At 35.6% G+C, this 21,669-nt stretch overlaps 1 protein-coding gene across 1 annotated transcript in view; it reads left to right on the top strand.

Annotated features, from left to right (window-relative positions):
- The window catches only part of ZNF143 (zinc finger protein 143), a 32,383-nt gene extending 12,004 nt beyond the window's left edge, over window positions 1-20,379 (top strand). Inside the window, exons 4-16 of the mRNA XM_054390338.1 lie at window positions 277-360; window positions 593-673; window positions 1,015-1,211; window positions 4,638-4,712; window positions 7,734-7,853; window positions 8,668-8,743; window positions 9,381-9,506; window positions 12,419-12,598; window positions 13,633-13,860; window positions 15,114-15,259; window positions 16,807-16,968; window positions 17,758-17,904; window positions 19,674-20,379. Coding sequence (XP_054246313.1) covers window positions 277-360; window positions 593-673; window positions 1,015-1,211; window positions 4,638-4,712; window positions 7,734-7,853; window positions 8,668-8,743; window positions 9,381-9,506; window positions 12,419-12,598; window positions 13,633-13,860; window positions 15,114-15,259; window positions 16,807-16,968; window positions 17,758-17,904; window positions 19,674-19,757 — 1,706 coding nt within the window. The 3' untranslated portion in view covers window positions 19,758-20,379. The remainder of the gene's footprint in view (window positions 1-276; window positions 361-592; window positions 674-1,014; window positions 1,212-4,637; window positions 4,713-7,733; window positions 7,854-8,667; window positions 8,744-9,380; window positions 9,507-12,418; window positions 12,599-13,632; window positions 13,861-15,113; window positions 15,260-16,806; window positions 16,969-17,757; window positions 17,905-19,673) is intronic.
- The last annotated feature ends 1,290 nt before the right edge of the window (window positions 20,380-21,669 follow it).

Below are 21,669 nucleotides of genomic sequence, written 5' to 3'. Positions count from 1 at the left end.
AATGCAGAACGTAAATCAAAACAAAAGGGCAGTTTACACTTCAAACCCAAATACCAACATTCTGCCTACTGGATAGGACATCAGGCCTTTTCCATTTATTTTTTTAATCCCAGAATTTTAAAACCTCTGTGTAGTCATACTTTGCTTACCTTTTGCCAAACCTTATTTTTCAGTGCTAGTTTTATTGATATTTCAGTCTGGAAAGTAGCAACTGTGTGTTTAAACTACAATGTGTGATACAGACTGGTTTTTAAGAATTTTTATTGTGGGTTTCAGATGGTAAATTAATGGATGGCCAGGTGATTCAATTAGAAGATGGTTCTGCTGCTTACGTTCAACATGTACCCATGCCTAAAAGCAGTAAGTGTAATAATACGAGAAATGTATTCTAAAATAATTTATTACTGATAAATATTGATAGTAATTAAAGGTCATAATAGCTTGATTTCTTATTTCAGTGGAAACAGTTGTGAGGATATCCTGGGTATATTGAAATCCTAGGTATTTTGTGATCATAGGTATTTAGTATTTAATCTTTCCAACCGATGGACTTTTCAAACTATTGTTGAAGTGTTGTAATTCTTCTGAACAGGGGACGGCTTGCGTCTGGAAGATGGACAAGCAGTTCAACTGGAAGATGGAACTACAGCATTTATTCATCACACCTCAAAAGGTAATTTTTTTTTTTGAAGTATGATTTATTATGTCAGAGTTCAACAGAACTTCATAAATAAAGCTATACCAATGTAAAATTGGTTTCACGCTTTTGTCAGTGTGCAGAAGTAAAGCTATGGGAGGCATTGTCTTAAATGAAAAAACATCACTGCTATTCTTAGTAATATTTTAAGTATTTCTATTTTTCATATACAAGTGGTTATATTTCTCATACATTCCACACATATATGACTTCAGTAGATGTTTCCTAAATGGCAGTAGTTTCTCATGTAATATGCAGACATTCCAATATGCAGATATTCCTTTTCTTTCATAACATTCTGTAATATTATTTCTCAGACAGTTATGACCAGAGTGCATTACAAGCAGTCCAGCTGGAGGATGGAACTACTGCCTACATTCATCACACAGTGCAGATGCCACAGTCAGATACCATTTTAGCCATTCAAGCTGATGGCACAGTGGCAGGTCTTCATACCGGAGATGCTGCCATTGACCCAGATACCATCAGTGCTTTGGAGCAATATGCAGCCAAGGTATACCAAAAGACATTTTATCTATCCAAAATGTTTTAATGTAGCATCACAAGATACTTGACAGACAATTAGACAGCTTGGAAGAAACTTCTGTTTGCATTTTCAATCGCAAAATGTAGAGTGATGTTAAAAATCTGTGTTGTCCACTTCTCTGGACTTCTGTAAAGCATGATGTAAGTGTAATAACGGGTGATGTAATGTCTGTGACTATAGTTTAGCAGTGCTTGTATTGCTTGGGAAGAGGAGTAGAATAAATTTTAAAATTTGTCCTGTAGTGTCATTGAGAGTTGTCAGGTTTAAGGAGAATGCCAGTTAGGGTAATTAGATGGTTTACACGCTACTCTTTCTATTACGCTTCTGTGTGCTGTAATTGAGAGATCATAATAGATCCAGTCAGATTGTGTTGTACTTGTCTATGTCTTAACAATTCATAAACTAAAAGGTAATTCAAGGTTAGCTGAGGTGTAGTGACAAGCTTTTTCAGGTTCCCTAGTTACTATTTAATTTAGGTTTACATCAATCATAACTTCATCCTTCTTAACAGGGAGCTATATTAATCATAATTTGTTAAAAGTTTCTGTTTTAAAAAAGAAGAAGTAGCAGAAATACAAATACTTTTTTTTTTGTCCTATTTATCTCAACATGCATTTTTTTTAACCTATAATGTGGATTTGTGTTCTGTAGTGTATTTGTGTGTGTCTAGGAAAATAGTCTATTTGTTTTCTTTAAGCTTTTATGATCTTATTCTGAAAAGTACTGGAAGATCCAGCTATTGCATCTGTTGTACATACAAAAGCACATAATAGCTCCATCATTACAACCCTTTCCCTTAAAATGAGAAACGTGGGTTTGTGATTCTATTCCATGTCCATGTACATGTCCATGTATAGTTTTCGTAGCAGCTGGTATAGAAACATTGAAAAAGGTACAGGAGGGGGCAGTAATGCTGACCAAACATGAAGTACAGGAGGTAAGTATATGATAGAACTTTGTAAAAGTTTAACTGGCACAAAGAAGAGTAGTGACTTGTAATTGTCTTTACCAGTGTAAAAACTGGAACACAACAGATTAAAATCTCAGGTGACAGGTTCAAGAAAAACAAAAGAAGAATACATCTTCAAACAGCACAAAGTTAAGCTGCTTGTAGGATATTGTGGATGCTAATAATTCCCTGGTTTCAAAGAGTAATTAAATGAATTCATAGAAGAAAAATGTATCCAGGACTATTGGGTAGCAACATGTGACTTAGGTCAGGAAGTTCCTAAGCCACGAATTGCTTGGAAGTTGGGAGAATATTTCTGAGTACACCACCGTATGCTTGGCCTGTTCCTTTAGTCTTTTGTAGCATCTGCTACTGTGTGCTGTTGGGAACGAAACTAGATTGACCTTTAGTTTGACTCAGCATAGGTGTTCTTGAATGTTCTTCATTTTGAAGGCAGACTAAATCTTTCTTTAGAATCTAACACAGTCTTTCAAGAAGAATGCAAAGATCTTTCTTGGAATACTCAGAGAATTTTTACACTACTGCAAAAAAAGAGAGATTTAAAATTGTCTGTCTTCCCTTTTTTTGTTAACTTTGTAGGTTTTCTCTTCAAAACTTAAAAGGGTGAAGAACATTTTGGAGGCAGAGTTGGAGAATGGTGGGAGTTTTTGTGCTCCCCAACCTATGTAACAGGCGAAAATGCCAAAGATAGTAGGCTGCACAAGATAAGTGTAGAAACTCTGTAAGAGAGTTCATACAAAGAGATCCAAGAAGACTGCAGAGGAGCTCACTCATAGTGGTAGAACATATACACTTTTCATTGTTCTGTTCTTCTCCTTTAGGTATACTCCTATTCCACATCTTGCAGAGCACATGCAAAGACTTAACTAGATTCCTTTTAATTCTGCGTTAAGTCAGTGCTGCCTTCTTCCCAAAGCAACCAAGGGAAAAAGATACAATTGCTCTCAATGAACATAAAGTCAGATGATCTGTAATGGAATTGTGAAGGGATTACAACACATACTTTTCTTCCATAAGCTGATTTCCTGCAACATCCTAGCTGCTGGAAAAGTACAGTCCCTGAAATTTGTGTACGTGTGTACGTTCTGTTTGGATCATTTGTTTCCAGTGGCACTGATGAACTTTCCAGCTGTTCCTTTTTCCACTGCCAACAGGAAGTTCAAGACAGAGTGATTCAAGTCTTTCTGTGGAAGTTCTCTCTCCCTTCAAAAATTCTGCAGCAGAAGGTCTCAGAATGGCTATTGTTTCCTTAAAAACAAACAAAAAACCACCTAATAATTACCTGCTTGCAGTCTCTCTGTAAGCTTGCCTCTGCTTGCACACTTTCCTCTTCACTGTTTCAGCTCAAAGTTGCCAAAAGTATATTGCTCATGACTGTCTAATTTAGAAAGATAGTATAGTCTGAAAACTTCTTGTGGGACAAGTTCATCTTCAGTTTTCAAGTGAAGTGTTGGTAGCTCATGCTTTGAGCAAGCTACTTTACAGAACCATTTAACATTCTCAGAAGCCTACTATGACCTCTGTAGTAAAAGGGAAGAAGCATACCAGCTGAGTTAAGATTCCTGTGAAACTATTTTAGAGGAGAAAAATCACTTAGACTAGATGGCAGCTGCATCAGTTTCAGCCTTGAGTGTGGAGGATGTGGAGAGTATTGTAAATGCCTATGCTCAATACAGAGACAATTAAGAATAGGAGACTACATAAAGTATACTTTATTTTTTTTCTACAGTGATTAATAAGATGCTGTTCTTTGAGTTGATATACATAAGAGAGTTAGTTTTGTTTTTTAACTAGGCAATTGTATTTTTATTTAAATAAAAATTTCAGAGTAACATCTAAGCCTTTCATATATTTTTATGAGCTCCTTGGAAAGCATCAATTCCTTTCTGTTCCTCTAGACTGTCTTCACAAGCCAGCCTATGGAGCAATACAGAAGTCTTTGCTTAGCTGTTGTAATTTCACAGTTTGAATTGAGATGTAACATGTCTTAGATATTTTGATGCCAAAGGAGTTGTGGTGTTTGAAATAAGTAAATTCTGCTTCACAGGGACTGAGAGCTATATCCCTATTATAAAAGATGTAAATGCTTGGGTTTATTTTTTCCCATCAGAACTCAGTATTGTTATATTTATTAGTTTATTTTAATATTTTTGTCAGTTTATTAATTTAACGTATGTGGTTCTTGAAGTCTTTTCCACCTTGTTTTATGACAACTTTGTGATGCTCACTTTATCTATACCATAATGGAGGTGCTACACGTGGTGATTTTCATGTTGGCTAATGAACTGTAGGCTAACCGTGTTTCAAGAGGGAGCTAGAGTGCTATGAAATTAGGAGCCTCAAAAACTGTCTGTAACCCTCTGGTTTTCAGATGGATGCAACTAATCTGCAAATGTTTTTCCCATTTCAACGTTGCTTTTCAGGTGTCTATTGATGGAAACGACAGTGTTAGTGGCACAGCAATGATAGGTGAAAATGAACAAGATAAAAAAATGCAGGTATGTAGCCCAAGATAATTAAATATATCTCTTTCTTCTGTCTTCTCTTCATATGTGGTCTTGTGTAGCCATGAACTAGGGTCTGTTCCTACCCTTCAGGAGTTTAGAACTCAAACCTATACAGCTAGGTCTTATTTCGCACTTGGTACAAGATCTTTTCAAGTGATTTAAAAAAGATCACCTAGTATTTAATGTTTTCTGATGTAATTAAAAGTTATGTTGGATATCTAAGTTTCATTTAAAAGCTGACCTGAGAATTTCACCAGTAAGAGGGCAGGCATTTCTGAAGCTCTTCTATAGGCCTACCTCTGACAGTTACTTCAAAATACTCCATTCTTAAGTTTTTTTAAAATCTGGGCCCTCCAATTTTTAAAGCTGCAGATACTCCACCATTGCCTCTGTGCATGACTGTGAAAAGACAAAACAGGTAATATATGCATTATTTATGGTACTGGACTATATTCCTTTAAATGAAATAAAGAAGAAGTGTAGAGGTTTTGCACGCTTGTAGGCTGGAACAGGGAAACAATTTCAACAAAATGCAAAATTCAGGGAAGAGTAAGATAAGATCTTAGTTGATTTTCTCTGAAGGTAAAATCCTGTTAAGCAAAACGACCTGTAGCCATTATCCACTTAGATGTGGATTTCAACCTAAGCCTCAAAAAGAGGGAAATCTGGCAGTTGTTTTATCTTATACATTTGTGGTGATACATATGCCATATGGAAATGTGCTAGTCTTATGGAGCATTATAAGTTGCAAACAAAAAAATGATCTGATATTTCCAAAGGTATTGAGGATTAGTCTCAAATTCTGAGCCCTGTGAGGTGACTTTAGTTGGCCAACTGAAGGGTCCCAAAGCTATCAATTATATATGAAAATCTTAATCATCTTTATACTTTGATTTAAGTAGGTACTTACTTGTAACTCATTTTGAAATAATATTTTATTTGGGATAAAATAGTATCATGTTTAGATTTGTTATTAAATAAATGTATATTTATAAGTTTGTAAGTCCATACATAACATCAGAACAGAACAGACACCATGCTGCTAAGTAGTCATTCAAACTTGTATGTGGTTAGGTTTTTCACCAAGGAAAAAACCATAAAACCTCTTTGTGATTTTTACATGTGAAAACAAAAGACTACGTGTGCCCAAAGGGATACCACACACTATTTACTTTCAAACCTGTCATCCCCATCTGTTCATAATAACAGCAAAATGACTGAAGTTTGTAAGTTTAAAAAAATAAATACCTGAGATCTCTGTTACCTTTGTTGTTGGGGATGCATTTGTCATTTCTTTTAAAATTGGAGTGGGCTTTTCTTTATTTTTAAATTTTGCCCAGCTAAAAGTACTTTGGAATACACAATTCCTCTTAACAAGTTTCACATTATGTTATAAAGGTACTTTATTTGCTATGCTCTTCTGATTTTGTGCCTCCTAATACCTGAATTTTTTTTAATTTCCTTAGAATGTATTATCTTTTAAAAACAGTAATTTTAATGCTATATCTGTCCTTGTTGGATGATAACACTAACTGAATGCTTAATACATTAGTTGGTGTGACTTGAGGATTATTGTGCAGGAATACGTAATTCTGCAGAAGGTGTCTGAACAAACAAATGCACATATTGTTCAACTGTTTTTTTTCCTTTCCAAGTATTCCATTTGTTTTATTTCTCCCCTCCCTTTGCATAAGTCTTAACATTAGTGAATTTGAGTCTGATTATTTCCTTACAGATATTAGCACTTTAATTGTAGAACTGGTTTAAATTGATTTTAAACTTTGTTGTGCTTTAGCTTTATAGTAGATCTTAGCAACTATACATATTTTTATATGCTGAAACAACAAAGAAATACTTGCAGGGTTACTGATGGAAAAAGCAAATCAATGCTTAAGTGTGTGTGCTCAACGAAGCATCATCTTTGTGATCCTTAACGTATTAAAGTGACTTGAGGTCTCTTCCAACCTCTGTGATACTGTGACTTAGGTGATTCACGATATCACAGCTTAAACAATAGTATTGGTAATGGGTAATGAGGTAAGTTTTTTCTCCACAGTTCCAGGAAAGCTCTTCTGACATGGTGAAATTGTACATTTCAGTTGATTCAAAAATTCAAATTTCACATTCAACTGCATTTCTAGTCTTAAGAACAGCCTGAAGGTAACAGGGGACATCCTCCCTGAAGAATCCATAGGAAAGCTGTTCTCAGTCAAATATATGATCTGTCTAAATGAGGACTACGGGTGTCTGCCCACCTCATGCATTCTGTGAAATATTCTTTTCACAATTCAGAGTAGAATTAAACCCACAAAAAAAGAGAGGTGGTTCAAAAGAAGCTTAAAATAGTTTTGATTACTTTGCATACAGTTGTATCAAAATGTTTACACCTGGGCTTATGCTTCTTTCTTCAATCTGTATGACTGTTTCTTGCGTATTAGTGTATGAAGAATTCTTTCAAAGGGGGTTAAGTTGCATCACAAAGCTATTCTGTGTATTTTCCTATTGTGCTGTGCCAGAAAGGAGAGTAGAACCTATCTTAAATTGTTCCAATTAGTTTGATCAAAACACACGCATCACTGACGAAGTACAAAACACTTTCCATCATTTTCAAGAAGTGCTCATTATAAGTGCATTTAATTACTGTTTGGCCTTTGCATGAACTTATCTCTGAAGGTGGTTTGATTTGTGGCACATCTCTGTTAGGAATAGATCCAGTGCTTTACATGTAATCTAAGCCTGTTCTGTCTACTAATTTTGTTCTCATACCACTAGCTGGAAATAAATATGTTTTACAGTTTCCCTTTCATCAGAACTTAGGCTTTTTAGTATTTAGTTTATTTATTGAAGACTAAGAAGTACATGACATACTAAAAAAAGAAACCTGTTGGAGTCAGCTCTGGCTCAATAACAAAATGAAGTGTGTGACTTTTCTGATCCACTGTGGTGGGGTTTTTTAATGTTGTGGTTTTCTGTCGTTGTTTTAGTTTGGGTGTTTTTTTTTTTACCCTTTAGATTGTCTTGCAAGGACATGGAACAAGAATGACTGCAAAATCTCAGCAGAGTGGAGAGAAAGCCTTTCGCTGTGATTATGATGGCTGTGGAAAACTGTACACAACAGCTCACCATCTTAAGGTGATGACATGTTAAATGACCATTGTTACTTTGCAGGCATGATTTTTTGGACAGATTATGCGGTTAAAAGTAACAGAAAATTAACAGAGAGCAGTGGTGCTTTTTGTCAGGTGTTTATTATATTGATTTTACAATAATTGTTTGTCCCAGGTGCTCATTTTATTTTGCTTAGTGTTCTGGATGGATGCAGGTGTGGCATCATGTTAGGCCTGAAACATCTTTGCTTTACAGGTAGCAGCTCCTTAATTCTCTTCCGTTTTCAAACTGAGCAAAAGAATTAGTGAAACAGTAAGGGTGTAGAGATGTTCACATTCCAGCTTAGGCTCAGATAATCACTTGTCGATGAGGTAAACTTCCTGCAGTGCTGTCTTGTCTCTGACTTTGGAGTCAGTGAGTAATTGACTCTATGGATCATGTGTTAAAGTGGTGTTCTTGCCGTAGAGGTTGCATGCAATGTAAGAGGATCATTTTGAAGCACTTAGTGGAGTAAAAAAATCACACAGAGGCTCTGAGGCATATTTGCACATTGTCTTTTATATAGTTGCATAAAGTTGTGTATTTACAGATTTTATTTTTTTTCCCCAGAACTGACTGAAAGGGTCAGGTTAGACCTTGGAAAGAAACATCTTTAGTTTTAGGGAAAACACTGTTACCATGTTTCATTTTTTAAAATCACTGATTTAAAAAGACACTAGAAGGCATGTGATTCTTAGAAAGAAAAGTAAAATATGTTGTGTTCGAGAATGAACTGTTTCTGTGTTGAAGTAATCAGATACAACATTTCATTAAGTCAGTGTATGGGATGTCTTCACAGGTGCATGAAAGGTCACACACAGGAGACAGACCGTATCAGTGTGAACATCCTGGATGTGGTAAAGCCTTTGCAACAGGTAATCTTTTGTAGACTAACTCCTACTGCTTGATAGTGTTTGTCTCTGTAGTCTGTATAAAGTAGGCTTTTAAGACTGCCTCTTTTAAACTGCTAAATGAAGAACTTTATTGGGAGAACCATAGCATAGCATGCTTGAAGAGCATGAGTGTCCGTAACACTATCAGTTGGCACCTATATATGTAATAAGGTTAAAAATATGGTTTAAAATAATTAGAGTTTAGAGCCTTAATAGCAGTAGAGTTTTTACTGCAGACTTCATTAATAGTACTGATTTTTCATCAGCAAACAATTAAATGTCATTTTGATGCCAGCAGTGGCAAGAGACAAAACACAGATGGTACACAGAGCATATGGCTTCCAGAAGACAGAATAAATATTTGTCCACAAATCCTTACAGTTTGTCCTTTTGAAAGGGAAAGAGAAGCACTATGGAAGTGTACTTTCTTCATAAGTGAAGAATGAAAGAACTTCTAAACTGTATCTAGCGTTCTCCTGCTCTGTATGATAGAATGAAGAGAGAAAGAGCAAATTCTGTTCATCAGCTTTGTGACTGGAACAGCAAGCACAGCTTGTGATGGTTTAAGAGTATCCTAATTTAATGTTTATGCTATTAAAACATCCTTTCCGATCCTCAGGGTATGGGTTAAAAAGTCATGTCCGAACACACACCGGTGAAAAGCCTTATAGGTGCACAGAGGAAAATTGCACCAAGTCATTCAAGACTTCAGGGGACCTGCAGAAACATATTCGGACCCACACAGGTACTACTGTCACTTTTTGTTTGGTTGGTTTTTGTTTCTTTTTCCTCTTGGTTGTTTTGTTAGTACACTTAGATGGAGGGTTTTTTTCCTCTTTGAGCGTTCTGTGACTTTATACTTACAAAATTAGCCTGTGTAGATTCTCTTTCCGAAGCCTAGTGAGCTCAACAGTGTTTCAACATGGTAAGCATTTACTGCAAATCCAGCATGCTTTTCTTGGAAAAAGTGCTTAAGCATTCATATTGCTGTTGCAAATGCACTAACTACTAGCAGTGCATAACTTATATTGTAACTGAGTGCCTTGGCACCTTTACAGTTTCATTTGCAGCTGTAATAGAGCAAGGAACTTTTCCTCAAGAGTATGGCTCTCCTTTCAGAAATGGCATCAGTGTTCTTAAGTTTTGGTGCTTTAAGATTAATTTGCATGCCAGCTTCCTGCAGGTTCACAGCTCTGAGCTTGCTGTTGTCCTAATTGCCCTTCTCTTCTTGCATCATAAAAATGGACAAAAGTATCATAGAAACCCAACTGTTATTAAAGCTTCCAAATAAAAATTATGTTTTATCTAAAAAGAATATTGATTTGAAAGGCAAAACACAAATTCTAGACAGCATACACAATACTCTGCAAAACTCTATGCATGCACACATGAGTAAACAAGTTTGCACAATGTCTCCTTTGCACCTAAGATCTCAAAAAAAAAAAAACAAAAAACAAACCCAAACCCTCTTAAATTAAGAAGAATAATCTATGCCTTACTAACCTATTTTGCTAAGTATGTCTACTTACCTGCTAGAACACTGCCAAGTTTTTCCCCTGAACTTCATGAATCTCAGAGAATAAAAAAGAATAAAATTAATAGTTTTTTCTCACATTATAAAGGACAATGCAGGGGGCAGAATAAAAGAAGGCAGTAAAAAATATAAAAAGATTACACTGAGACAATTCTGCTTTCATTGGCTTCCATATTCAAAGAGACTGTTGGGATTAGTGCTGTCTTGGTGTTAAAGCAGTCATCAGGATGAAGATACTGAAGTGTCACCTGTTTTCATTTCTGGAAGAGAACTTTTTGACATTGCTAAGTAGTACATCAAATACAAACTATGAACTGAAAGATTTCTGAAGTATGGACAACTTGATTAGCTTTAGATTGTTTTCTTTACTTCTTTATGGCCAAAGAGGTGTGGTCATTTAATTGCTTTAACCTAATTTAGCAGTGGAAACAGAAAACTTCAGCCAGCCCTATGTAACCATTTACCCATGTGAACAATATTAATAATACAGTCATAGACTTTCCACAGTCCAGGGGTGTATTTCTATAGATGTACGAGTAGTTGCAGGCAGCAAAAGAGTAAGAAGAAAATTGCACCATGTCCTTTGTGCATATGGATGGAGTAGTTTATGCAGTGCAAGCTGCCACAGTGTACCTGATGGAGGCAAGCATGGGCTTTGTCCACTCTCTGCTTCCTTAATTTTCTGCTTGTTTTAGCCCAAAGGGGCAAAAGGGGTTTTTCCCTCTCTTTCAGTGGCAGTCCAGTCACTTTCTGTCATCATATGTTTGCCTCAGGTTCTTCCATGATTTCCCCAGACATACTGTTCTGGTAGCAGAAAAGGTGGTGTGGAGATTCCTCATAGTTTCAGTGGGGTGCTGTGGTTTTTTTTCCCCTTAGTCATCTGGAAATAGTTCTAACCAAGTACATTAGAAACTTAGGGCTGGCTTCACCAACCGGTTGGATGACATTCTTGTGGGCATTCTTTTGAGAGCAGTCTGTTTTAGTTTCTAATGCAGGGTTTGTGGTTGGGTGGGGTTGACTCTGCAACCCTGGACCTTTCAGGCATAATTTGAGGTCCTGTGCTGAAGCAAGGATTAGGGAAGCCATGGTAACACAACACAGAGGAGTGTAGTTTAATACACACACCGCCTTGGCAGGAAGCTGAAAAACCTTCCAGAAACAGATGCCTAAGCAGTGAATTATAGTTTCCTCTGCCAAGGAGCCAACTGCTTTGGAGTTTCGTGGTATTAATTTCTCTACCAGGACTTTGGTTTTCATTTCTCTCTCCAAGTACCTACTGTTGTATCTGCAATGGTAATCTGCCCTCCCTTGCTCTCAGATTCTTCTCTTTGGTAAGCAGTATGGTGAGTGGAATGCAGTGTGAAATTACAACAGGCTACTGTTGTACCAGTAGCTGGAGCTTCTCCAGACTTGACCCCTTTTGTTGTCCCCTTCTGTGCTTTGATAGATCTGAAGGGTCAGGGGTATTGGACAGGGGTTGGCCTTATCCAGTGTTCATGGTGAAAAGTTTTGGTGCAATAATGTAAGTTATTGTTCTTAAATGTATACTACACAAATAGACTCATTTTTAAAAGAACCTGTGTTTGTGATTGCTTTTGCTTTGGGATTTGAAACTTGAGCTTCAGGGCTGTCTCCCTGTAAAAAGTTGGTTCTTCTCACGGAAGGTTAAGTGCTTTCAATAGGTATTACTGATTTGTTTGTATCTTGGTTATACACTAAATCATGAAGGGTTTTTTTTTTGCGTGTTATTAATTACAATTGACAAATGCACAAATGATATAATACACTTGTTTTGGATAATGTATGTATAAATTGAGTGTGTTAAATACATGTTAGAATATGGACAATGTTGAAGCTAATCCAAGCAAGTTAGTCTTTTTTATACATTAATCTAAATGCTTCGTAATTTAATTTAAAGATTGTATAATGTTTCATGAACGTTGTCAGTTTTGGTTAAACAGTAGAACACTCTGCATTGGCATGCTCATGGTGTTTCTGTCTGAGGGCATCAGAGAGAGAATTAGGTCACTTTGGATTCCTACATTCAGTCTGAGTGTAGCCTAGGATTTTTGTTCTCTTACAATTTTTGCATGTGTATCTTTTCTTCTTTTTTTTTTTTTCAGGTGAAAGGCCATTTAAGTGTCCATTTGAAGGATGTGGCAGGTCATTCACAACTTCTAATATTAGAAAAGTTCACATCAGGACACATACAGGCGAAAGGCCTTATTACTGTACAGAGCCAGGATGTGGGAGAGCTTTTGCCAGTGCAACTAATTATAAGAATCATGTGAGAATACACACAGGTATATGAGTGATATTTTGTACTTTGAAGTGGAATCTGCTTGGGAGAGGCTGTGTCATTCTCCTTGTGAACAGTTTTGGTGCACTGTAATTGGATACAGCCACATTCACCATACCAGGCTTTGTACTTTTCTTTGGGGCCTCTTCTATGCTCAGCTAGTCATAGTTAAGAAGTTAGGTTTCCCACCTTACTGTCAAGGCAAAATAATTTTGGTTTGGTTACAGAGTTCTTTAAAACAAATGTAATGCCTTGTCTTCAGTGGACATTGGGCTAAATCCTTAATATGGTTCTGGGGCTTGCCTCTCCTGTGAACTGTTTCTTAAATAAGTAACAATAAAGCCTGAGCCTGAATTGGCTCACCACTGTGACTCACCCTTTCATCCCAGCTGTATCTGCCTTGCTGCTGGAACTGTGGTCAAAACCATATTTTTGTAGACAGAGGTGAAAATACTTGCCCAACTTGATTGGCAGGGTTAGTCAGCAGAAATAATTATAGAAGCACAGACATGCTTTGGAGGTATGTTTTGTATCTCAGATTATGTTTTTAGTTTATAATATAATTTGCACATTTGTTTAGTTGATTTTAAATTAAGGTGTTTTTATATGAAACCATAATTGTTTAAACATATACTTCCTATATATATTCTTTAGAACTTAAAGGCTAAAAGTAAGTGTAACTGTGCTAGTATATCAACATACCTGATTACTGAGGAAAAGCACAGGGCATCCATTAATAAAAGAGCAGAATTCTAAATACAGTGCTGAATTGACATTGCAGCTGTCAAGCCTGTATGCTTCTGTCTTCATCAGGAGGATATTTTCCATGGAACAATAGGGATCAAAAATGGCCCAGCTTTCACTGGCAGTAGGTTAAAAAAAAACACAACAAAACAAACTGAGCTTGAGCTTCACTGTCGCTTTTGAAATTGAAGTATGGTTGCCAGAGAGGGTGTGTTGCTAAATATAGTTTTTTGGCAATTTTTTTCTGTACATCCTAGATAAAGTTCTCTTTATCCAATTTGTTTTCCCATACAGGGGAGAAGCCCTATGTCTGTACAGTTCCTGGTTGTGATAAACGTTTTACAGAGTATTCCAGTTTATACAAACATCATGTTGTACATACTCATTCCAAACCATACAACTGTAATCACTGTGGGAAAACATACAAGCAGATTTCTACACTTGCTATGCACAAGCGGACAGCACACAATGACACAGAGCCCATTGAAGAAGAACAAGAGGCTTTCTTTGAGCCACCTCCAGGTTAGAGTTTCAGTCTTTTAATCTCTTGTCATAAAAATGGGCTGAATAATAATTTGCTGGGTTTTTTTGTTTTGTTTTTTTTTTTTTTTATAACCAAGGAAATGAAAGCACAGATAAAAATCTGAAGTACTTAATAAAAGTTATTTAACTTCTTTGTAGGGCTTTTTTAGTGTGGTAGGCAACTTGTAACCAGAAATTGAAGTAATTGACTAGATTATAAACTCATTTATAGCAGTCCTGGGGGTAAGAGAAAAATTTGAGTTATGGTGGCAGCAAACCTACTATAAACATGAAAGCTATGAATCTGAAAGGACCTGTGAGTGGTTTGCAATATTCTGGATTTTTCTTAGAGATTTTTGTAAGAGTACATAAAACACTATGGTTGATGACAGTCTTGTGCAGGAGTACAAGCACTGTCTTGAGAAAAGGAAAGGTCTGTCTGTGCACACACTGATACTGTGATGTTTTTGCTGTGGTTAATGGCAGTTTCTGCAAAACTATCCTAGAGGTAAAGATGAAAACGAGCTCATGTGCTGCAGTACTCCTTATAATATGTTTTTCATGGTATCATGAATATTGAATCCTGTGACTTGTAACAGATCATCCTGAAGGAGGTATTGTGATAGGACAAATATCACTTGTCAATTTGTGATTTTTAGATCTGACTGGAGATAGGAAATATGTGTGTAAACTGTTTTGGTCAGAAAAATTCTTGTATTACGTGTGTGGGAAACAGCACTGAATGCACATCAAGCAGATTTGCTGTCACCTAATTCCTTTTCTTAAAGGGAATGATAAGGTTCATTTGCTGAGGTTAAATGTTTAGTAAGACAACTAAATCTTCACACAAAGGCATCACTGTATTGTTCTGTATATTTAAAGAATAACTTAAAAGAAGCTGCCAGTTGTTTGCATGGAGCGTCTTGTATGAAGAAGTTAACATTTAATGAATGAATTAGAAATGTTTGTCACCATTTAATATTTGCTTATGAACTAAATGTGTATTTTCTTCATGTGTAGTATTTGTATGTGTTAAAGCTCATTGCTAAAAGATTCTATCCTGTGCTCCCAAAACAACAGATTTTCTGACTTGGCTTTGGTATCTTTCCTTCTTTAATTTTCCTCTTTCCATTTAAACTTTTAAGTATTTGAATAAATATTTAAAACCTTCAAACCAGTCTAGCACTTAATCTGTTTTCCTGTCAGTATTTTGAGTATGTAAGCTACCTTCTTGCCTTCTTTTTATCAAACAGGTCAAGGTGAAGATGTTCTCAAAGCCTCAGAGATAACCTATGTGACAGGTGTAGAGGAAGATGTAATTTCTGCACAGGTTGCTACAGTTACTCAGTCAGGATTAGGTCAACAAGTAGCACTAATATCTCAGGATGGGACCCAACACGTAAGTAACCACAGTGTTAAAGAGCTGACAAAAATACATTGACAATTGAGACAAGTGTTTGCTATACTCCATGTTCTTTGCAAAAAATCAGTTAGGATTCTTGATATAAGTATGTACGTGGGTTTCTAAAAGGAAAGAAACTTTTTTGGAGATGGGTCAGGATATGCCTAGTATTGGGCCTCTACCTGAATTAAATCATGTGCCAGCTGAAGCTGTTTTAGTAAAAAGTTAGGGATTTTTTTGCTGTAATTTGCTATCCTTGTTACTACTTTTAAAGTAGGCACAAGCTATTTTACCAATTGTTATATATACAGCCTAGTTAATGAGATTTTTTAGATTCCCTGATGGTTCAATTAATATCTTCACTGTTGTCTACGTATACATTGGGCTTTGTTGGAAAGGTGCACGGAAATCTTTTTCTTAGTCTAGGTGCATGCTTTACAAGCCATTTGATAGTGTGCAGTTCTTACCATTTGTACCATAAACAAGAGGAAAAGGAAATACATTGAAGATGCACAGGGAAAAGTTGGTATCTTAGCTGGAAAGGTAGCTGAAATTCCAGTAGCATATGAGAAATATCTTCTAAATTGAAACTGGAAATTAAATATTAAAGTAGGCTGTTATATTGCCAGCCCTGAACATTGCAGTAATATTAAGGAACTGGCACTTTCACTCTCTAAAATGAAGGCCTGTAGAAGCTTTGACATGGAGTTCTCACATGTATTTAAATACTCCTTCAGCTTGACTTTAGTTCTGATGTCTTATTACCATGTAAGTCAGATGTCAGATCATCTATCTGATGCCCTAATGCATTTATACTGGAGACATCAGTAATTTATGTCATTAACTTTTTATGAATTGTTTATTTGTGGTTTAATTTCTAAGTCCTTATAGGCCTCTTTAGTATTTCCATTAAGATAAAAGTATGTCAGGTGATACTACATTAAATCACATTGTCCCTTGTGTAAGACACATGCATAGATGATCTATCATGCAGTTACTTGGCATGAGATCTGACTAACATGGAGTCATAGACTCTGGGGGTAAGTATGCATTCTTTGTCTTTGTTACTGGTAGCCATAATTTTATTGCAGTAAACATGTAAGTGTCACAGAATATCAGATCCTAATCAGTAAGATCAATGCAATGAGGACTTTTTGTCCAAGACCACTCCTTGGCCAAAGAGTGACTGTGATTCTCAAGTAGTGCTTGAGCATGCCAGTCAGGAAGTGAAATAAAGGCTACTAGGCCTTTTGGACAGTATGTTACTTGTGAACATGGCTTAAAATGTTTTTTTTCTGCAACTTATGAACAAGTTGCCTTTGTGTTCTGGATTGCTACACAGTTTGTTTCAAATGAAGAAATTGAACTAGCAAGAGTTGGTTTAATAAATGCTGTTACGTTTCAAATGCAGATCATCTTTTTTTTTTTTTTTTTTTCAAATCTTACTTAAAAACATGTTATATTGCCAAAAGCTAAGAGTTGGGTATGGCTTGAGCAGCAATCAAACCTTCTGGTTTTGCTTTAGGAATTATTTTGTGTTTCAGGTCAACATATCCCAGGCAGATATGCAGGCCATTGGCAATACTATCACTATGGTAACACAAGATGGCACCACCATCACAGTCCCTGCCCACGATGCTGTCATTTCTTCTGCAGGAACACATTCTGTAGCAATGGTTACTGCAGAAGGCACTGAAGGACAGCAGGTAAGATACTATTCTGCATACATGTGTAATGTTCTTTTATAAGATAGGCAGTTAAGCCATCACAGTCATTCACATAGATTTATCTGAGTAATGCAGTTTTCGACACCTAGCCATAGCATTCTCCTCATAAGAGTATGATGTGTTCCACTCCAGTGCTATACACCAACATATGGTAGAACGTTGTATAAATGATAGTTGGGCACCAAGAAAAAATTCTGAGATACCATTCTGGTACATACTATATAAGATCTAGAAATGTAAAGTATTTTCCACAAAGTCACATAGTAAGTAGCAGAGCAAAGAATAGAATCCAGTATGAACTGTAACATAATATTATGGAACTGTAATTTATTTGGCAGAGAGGAAACATTTCTATAATTATGTATTTTCAGTTTTGTTTTTAATGTACCAATGAAGTATCTAAATTTTTTAGTAAAAATATAGTGATATAATTTTCAATCTTTAAGTTAAAATATATTTCACTGTTCTAAAACTGCACCACATGAAAATGAAGGTACTTATTAATCACTATGCTCTGTATGTATAAATACTTACAGGTACATTTATTGAACTTCTTTACAGTTCTGAGGATATTAATATTTTGAGACCTAGTAGATAACTTTAAGAACACAGTGATGGCACCCATTCTTAAAAAATTATCTTTTGCACAATAAAATTATGCTCATGAATAATCACAGTTTGAATCTAACTTTGAAGATAAACATAGAACGAGGTCAGTAATGGTAACAGTTCTGTCATCCAGTTGATTTTCTTCCTTTGGTTGTGAAGGTTGCTATTGTGGCTCAAGACTTAGCAGCATTTCATACTGCCCCATCAGAAATGGGACATCAGCAACATGGGCACCATTTAGTGGCTACAGAAACTAGACCTGTTACGTTGTTGGCTACATCCAATGGAACACAAATTGCAGTACAGGTAAGATGGCATTAATGGGTTTTGAGTGTTTCTTACTTGAGCTAGAATCTAGTCATGTGAGAATGTGATTTGAATAAGCTTTCCTGTCCCATAGGAAGGTAATGAAGCTACTTTTATATTCAAATTTACTGTGTAACTGGGACTCAACACTTTCTGGGTTTGATGCTGTTGTTGTCTGGGTACCACAACAAACACATATTTTGTTCTACAGAACATAGAAAATCACAGGAACTGTACATCTTGAAATGCTATGCAATTAGGAGGAGAATAATTTTCATGGATGTGATACACTCTATGAATATCACAGGGAGCTGTGTATATGCAACTGCCTTGAGTATGGTTTTGCATGATAGGGCCTAGGTCTGAGTAACAGTAATATAAAAGAACCTCAGTGTGACCATGTGGAGAAGAGATGCCAAAAAGAGTTTCTAAAGAAATCAGTATTAAACCATTTAATATGTGTTCTTGGAGGGTTCTTGGAAATAACTTCAAGTAGAAAAAGAGATGCAGAAAATGCACTCAAATTTAATTTCCAGGCAGTAAAATAAACTTTGCATGTGGAAGTAACAGCACCTTGAGTCAGGTTCCTTCAAACTGTTCGTATTTGCTAAAACCAGTATGAGATCAAAATTTTTCAGCATTTGAGTATCGGGATTAATGCTGCCATCTAAGTGTATGTATTCACAATACTCTCTTCAGAGCTCAGATTGAAAGGCATTGTGTTCATCTCTTCAAGCAGACACAAGAGATTGTTATTATAATACAAATAGAGCGAATTGAAAATGAGTAGAGTGAATGGAAAATTGTTTCCTTTATGTACTTTGATATTAATAAATTAATTAATTTGACTTCTAAATACTGATAAAGCCTGATAACCAAATTGAAGTCCTAAAGAGGTGGTGACGGTGCTGCTCTTCAGTGGCTCCAGAATGTGACTGTAATTACAAACTACAAACTGTTCCTTTAGGTCTATGCATCAGTCAGATAATCTGGTTTTACTTTTCACACTCTCATACGTTCTTCCTCCTTAGCCAATAGGTAATGGCCAGCTTTACATTTTTGTTAGGTTGAGATTGTCTTCAGTGTTCCCATCACTGGATATGCTGTATGTGCATGGTGTACGTACTATAAAATTCCATGCATTCTTTCACAAAAGTTGTCTTTATTCAGGGCTGCTTGCTGTTGCTTCTGGCCTTGTAGTTGCAGCTACAAGATAATTTTTCCTCTAAACTACTGTAGAATTGAACAAATTGAACAGTGTCATCATGACTGCTGTTTTAATAGTCAGGATTCTGCATTAAGTATACACTTTTTATGTAAATGAATGGCATATGATGTTCCAAAGAGCTGATCTTCTGCAAAAGAGTTGAGAAAAATGAAGATGTCTGTTTGCTTTACTGATGTTAAAATGTAATTCAATAGCCACCATGATTTTGAAAGCTTTATCTTAAGTTTTGTTATAGCTGCCAAGTTGAAATGTCATCTACTTTGTGTCATGAAATGTGTTTACCATGCAGCAGTCCTTTGAAGAAAATTTATTCAGTAGATACACAGAAAGTCAGTTTAATCTGCTATCAGAAACTATCTTAATTGTCATGCTGATTAGATAGCTGCCAGTATGTATTACCCAGGAGAGATGTGACAATAGTGATCACACTTATTTGTGGTTAAGTATCAATCTATAGTCAGATCTTCGGAGTTGTTGTTTGTTTTTTAAAATATTTATATCCATATTACATATTTTTGATGTTAAAACGCATTTGTTTCAGCTTGGAGAGCAGCAGTCTCTGGAAGAAGCCATTAGAATAGCCTCCAGAATACAACAGGGTGAAACACCAGGGCTTGATGATTAACTTCTAAAACTGCTACAAGAACAATAAAGCGAAAGGTATTTTATTTTCAATCAACAAAGGTCCATGCCAGCAGCAACCCGTAAAAACTTTGAAGGTCCCTGCTCACTGACACTGTGTACACATTTTATGCAAGAGCGAAGAACATTTTGTAAGTTTTGTGTACATAACCCTTGGAATGGACTGACATCATCTACTTCCAACCGTTGTATATTCAGGAATATGGAATTAGGAGTATATAGTAAATTTCTTTGTTATCCTTTCATCAGATTTCAGACTGGTTTACAAGCAAGTGAGAAATTCAATAGAAGAACTGGAATTAATGTTTACTGTCATGTACAAATAATGAAGGCATTACCGAAGATTTAAAATATTTAAAATACTATTAAAAAATCATAAGTTCAGGAACCCTTACAAGTAATAAAGATGACAGAGCCTTTTAAATTGCATTCCATAAATGGAAAAAAGTCTTGGATTTTGAGCCTACTGTAAATCTTTGTGTTTTGATTTGTTTCATGCAGGTTTCAATATTCTTTAGATTATTGACCCTATCTCATTCATTGTAAATACTGACTGTTAATGCTGGAAGTGCTAATTATATTATCTTTAAATTGGATTATGTACAAAGGAGAAACTTTGGTTGTTCACTATTAAAGGAAGTAAATCTAATGATTTTGTTTCTTTACATGTTTTACTGAAGATGTTACTCTCAAATTATTATGCAATAAAATATAGCAAGATTATATTGTCTAGGTAGGATGATATTGTCATGTGATGTACTGTTTTAGTTTTTAAGGAGACTGAATTTCAAATTATTTATTTATGGCCTTGTATAGTTTTTTTCCAAAGTTAATTTATCATAAATTTAAAATTTTGACTTATTAATTTTTATCATACTCCACTACAGTGGATAGAGTAATTTGCATTAATTCTTATTTTGAGCATTCTAAAACACTACAAGAACTATTTGAAATAGTAATTAGTGAGCTGATTTTGACTAAAAAGTAAACTACCTGTTTTCAGGAAGATTATTTTCAGATGATATATTTGCAGCGTAAGTACTAGCAGTCTATTTTCAACAGTTCTGAGTGCCTGCTGCTACTATTCAGCATCTAGGATATGCTGATATCAGTGCTTTTGAAAATCAGGACACAAGTTACTAGAAAAAAGGGATTAATTAACAATGATGTAAGTACAATGCTCCTCTACACCTACCATTATGCAAAGGGAAAAAAATATATTGTAAATATGTCTAACATACAGTAAAACATTAATTTTTTTATTTATGAAAATGTCTTTTGTCTTGTTAGTAGGCTTGTTAAGCAAGTTAAATATTTTTGGCTTCATGTAAGGTTCAGTGCTTACTTTAGATGAATGTCAAGAGCACTTCTGAAAGTGAAGCCTCACCTATTACCTTCTCAAGGGAAAGATTAAACATCTTCTGGATGAAGTGTTAATCAACTAATCATTTTATAAGTAAGTATTGTGAGGCACATGTTTTACATAAAAAATGAAGTCCATAACTATGTACCTTGAGGTAACTGACCTCAAAAAGTCCAAGTTTGAATAGGCTGAAAATAATTTATTGTGAATATATTGAGTGGGGTGCAGCCTTTTATGTTTTTTGTACAGATGGCTAACTGAAAAGTGCAGTACTGTGGGATAGATGTAGACAAAGCAAAGACTATTCTCTGGATCCATTGCAAAGTAAAACTTGGAAACTGTAATTTTTGTATAGGATTGAGGCTGCTTGCTCACTTAGGTGCCAGTTTTCCTTAAGTGTTGTAATTCTTGATATCCCATGGAGATATATGTACTATGCAAGGAGGATTAATTGCCTGTCAACTAGATCAGTTTCTTAGTACTTATCACCTTTTAGAAATTAAAGATGTATCATTTGACATGAACGTTCAAG

Source organism: Indicator indicator, chromosome 21, assembly GCF_027791375.1.
Source record: "Indicator indicator isolate 239-I01 chromosome 21, UM_Iind_1.1, whole genome shotgun sequence".
Lineage (NCBI taxonomy): Eukaryota > Metazoa > Chordata > Aves > Piciformes > Indicatoridae > Indicator > Indicator indicator.
Note: the sequence above shows the minus strand (reverse complement) of the source record. Positions and strands in the feature narration are given on the sequence as shown.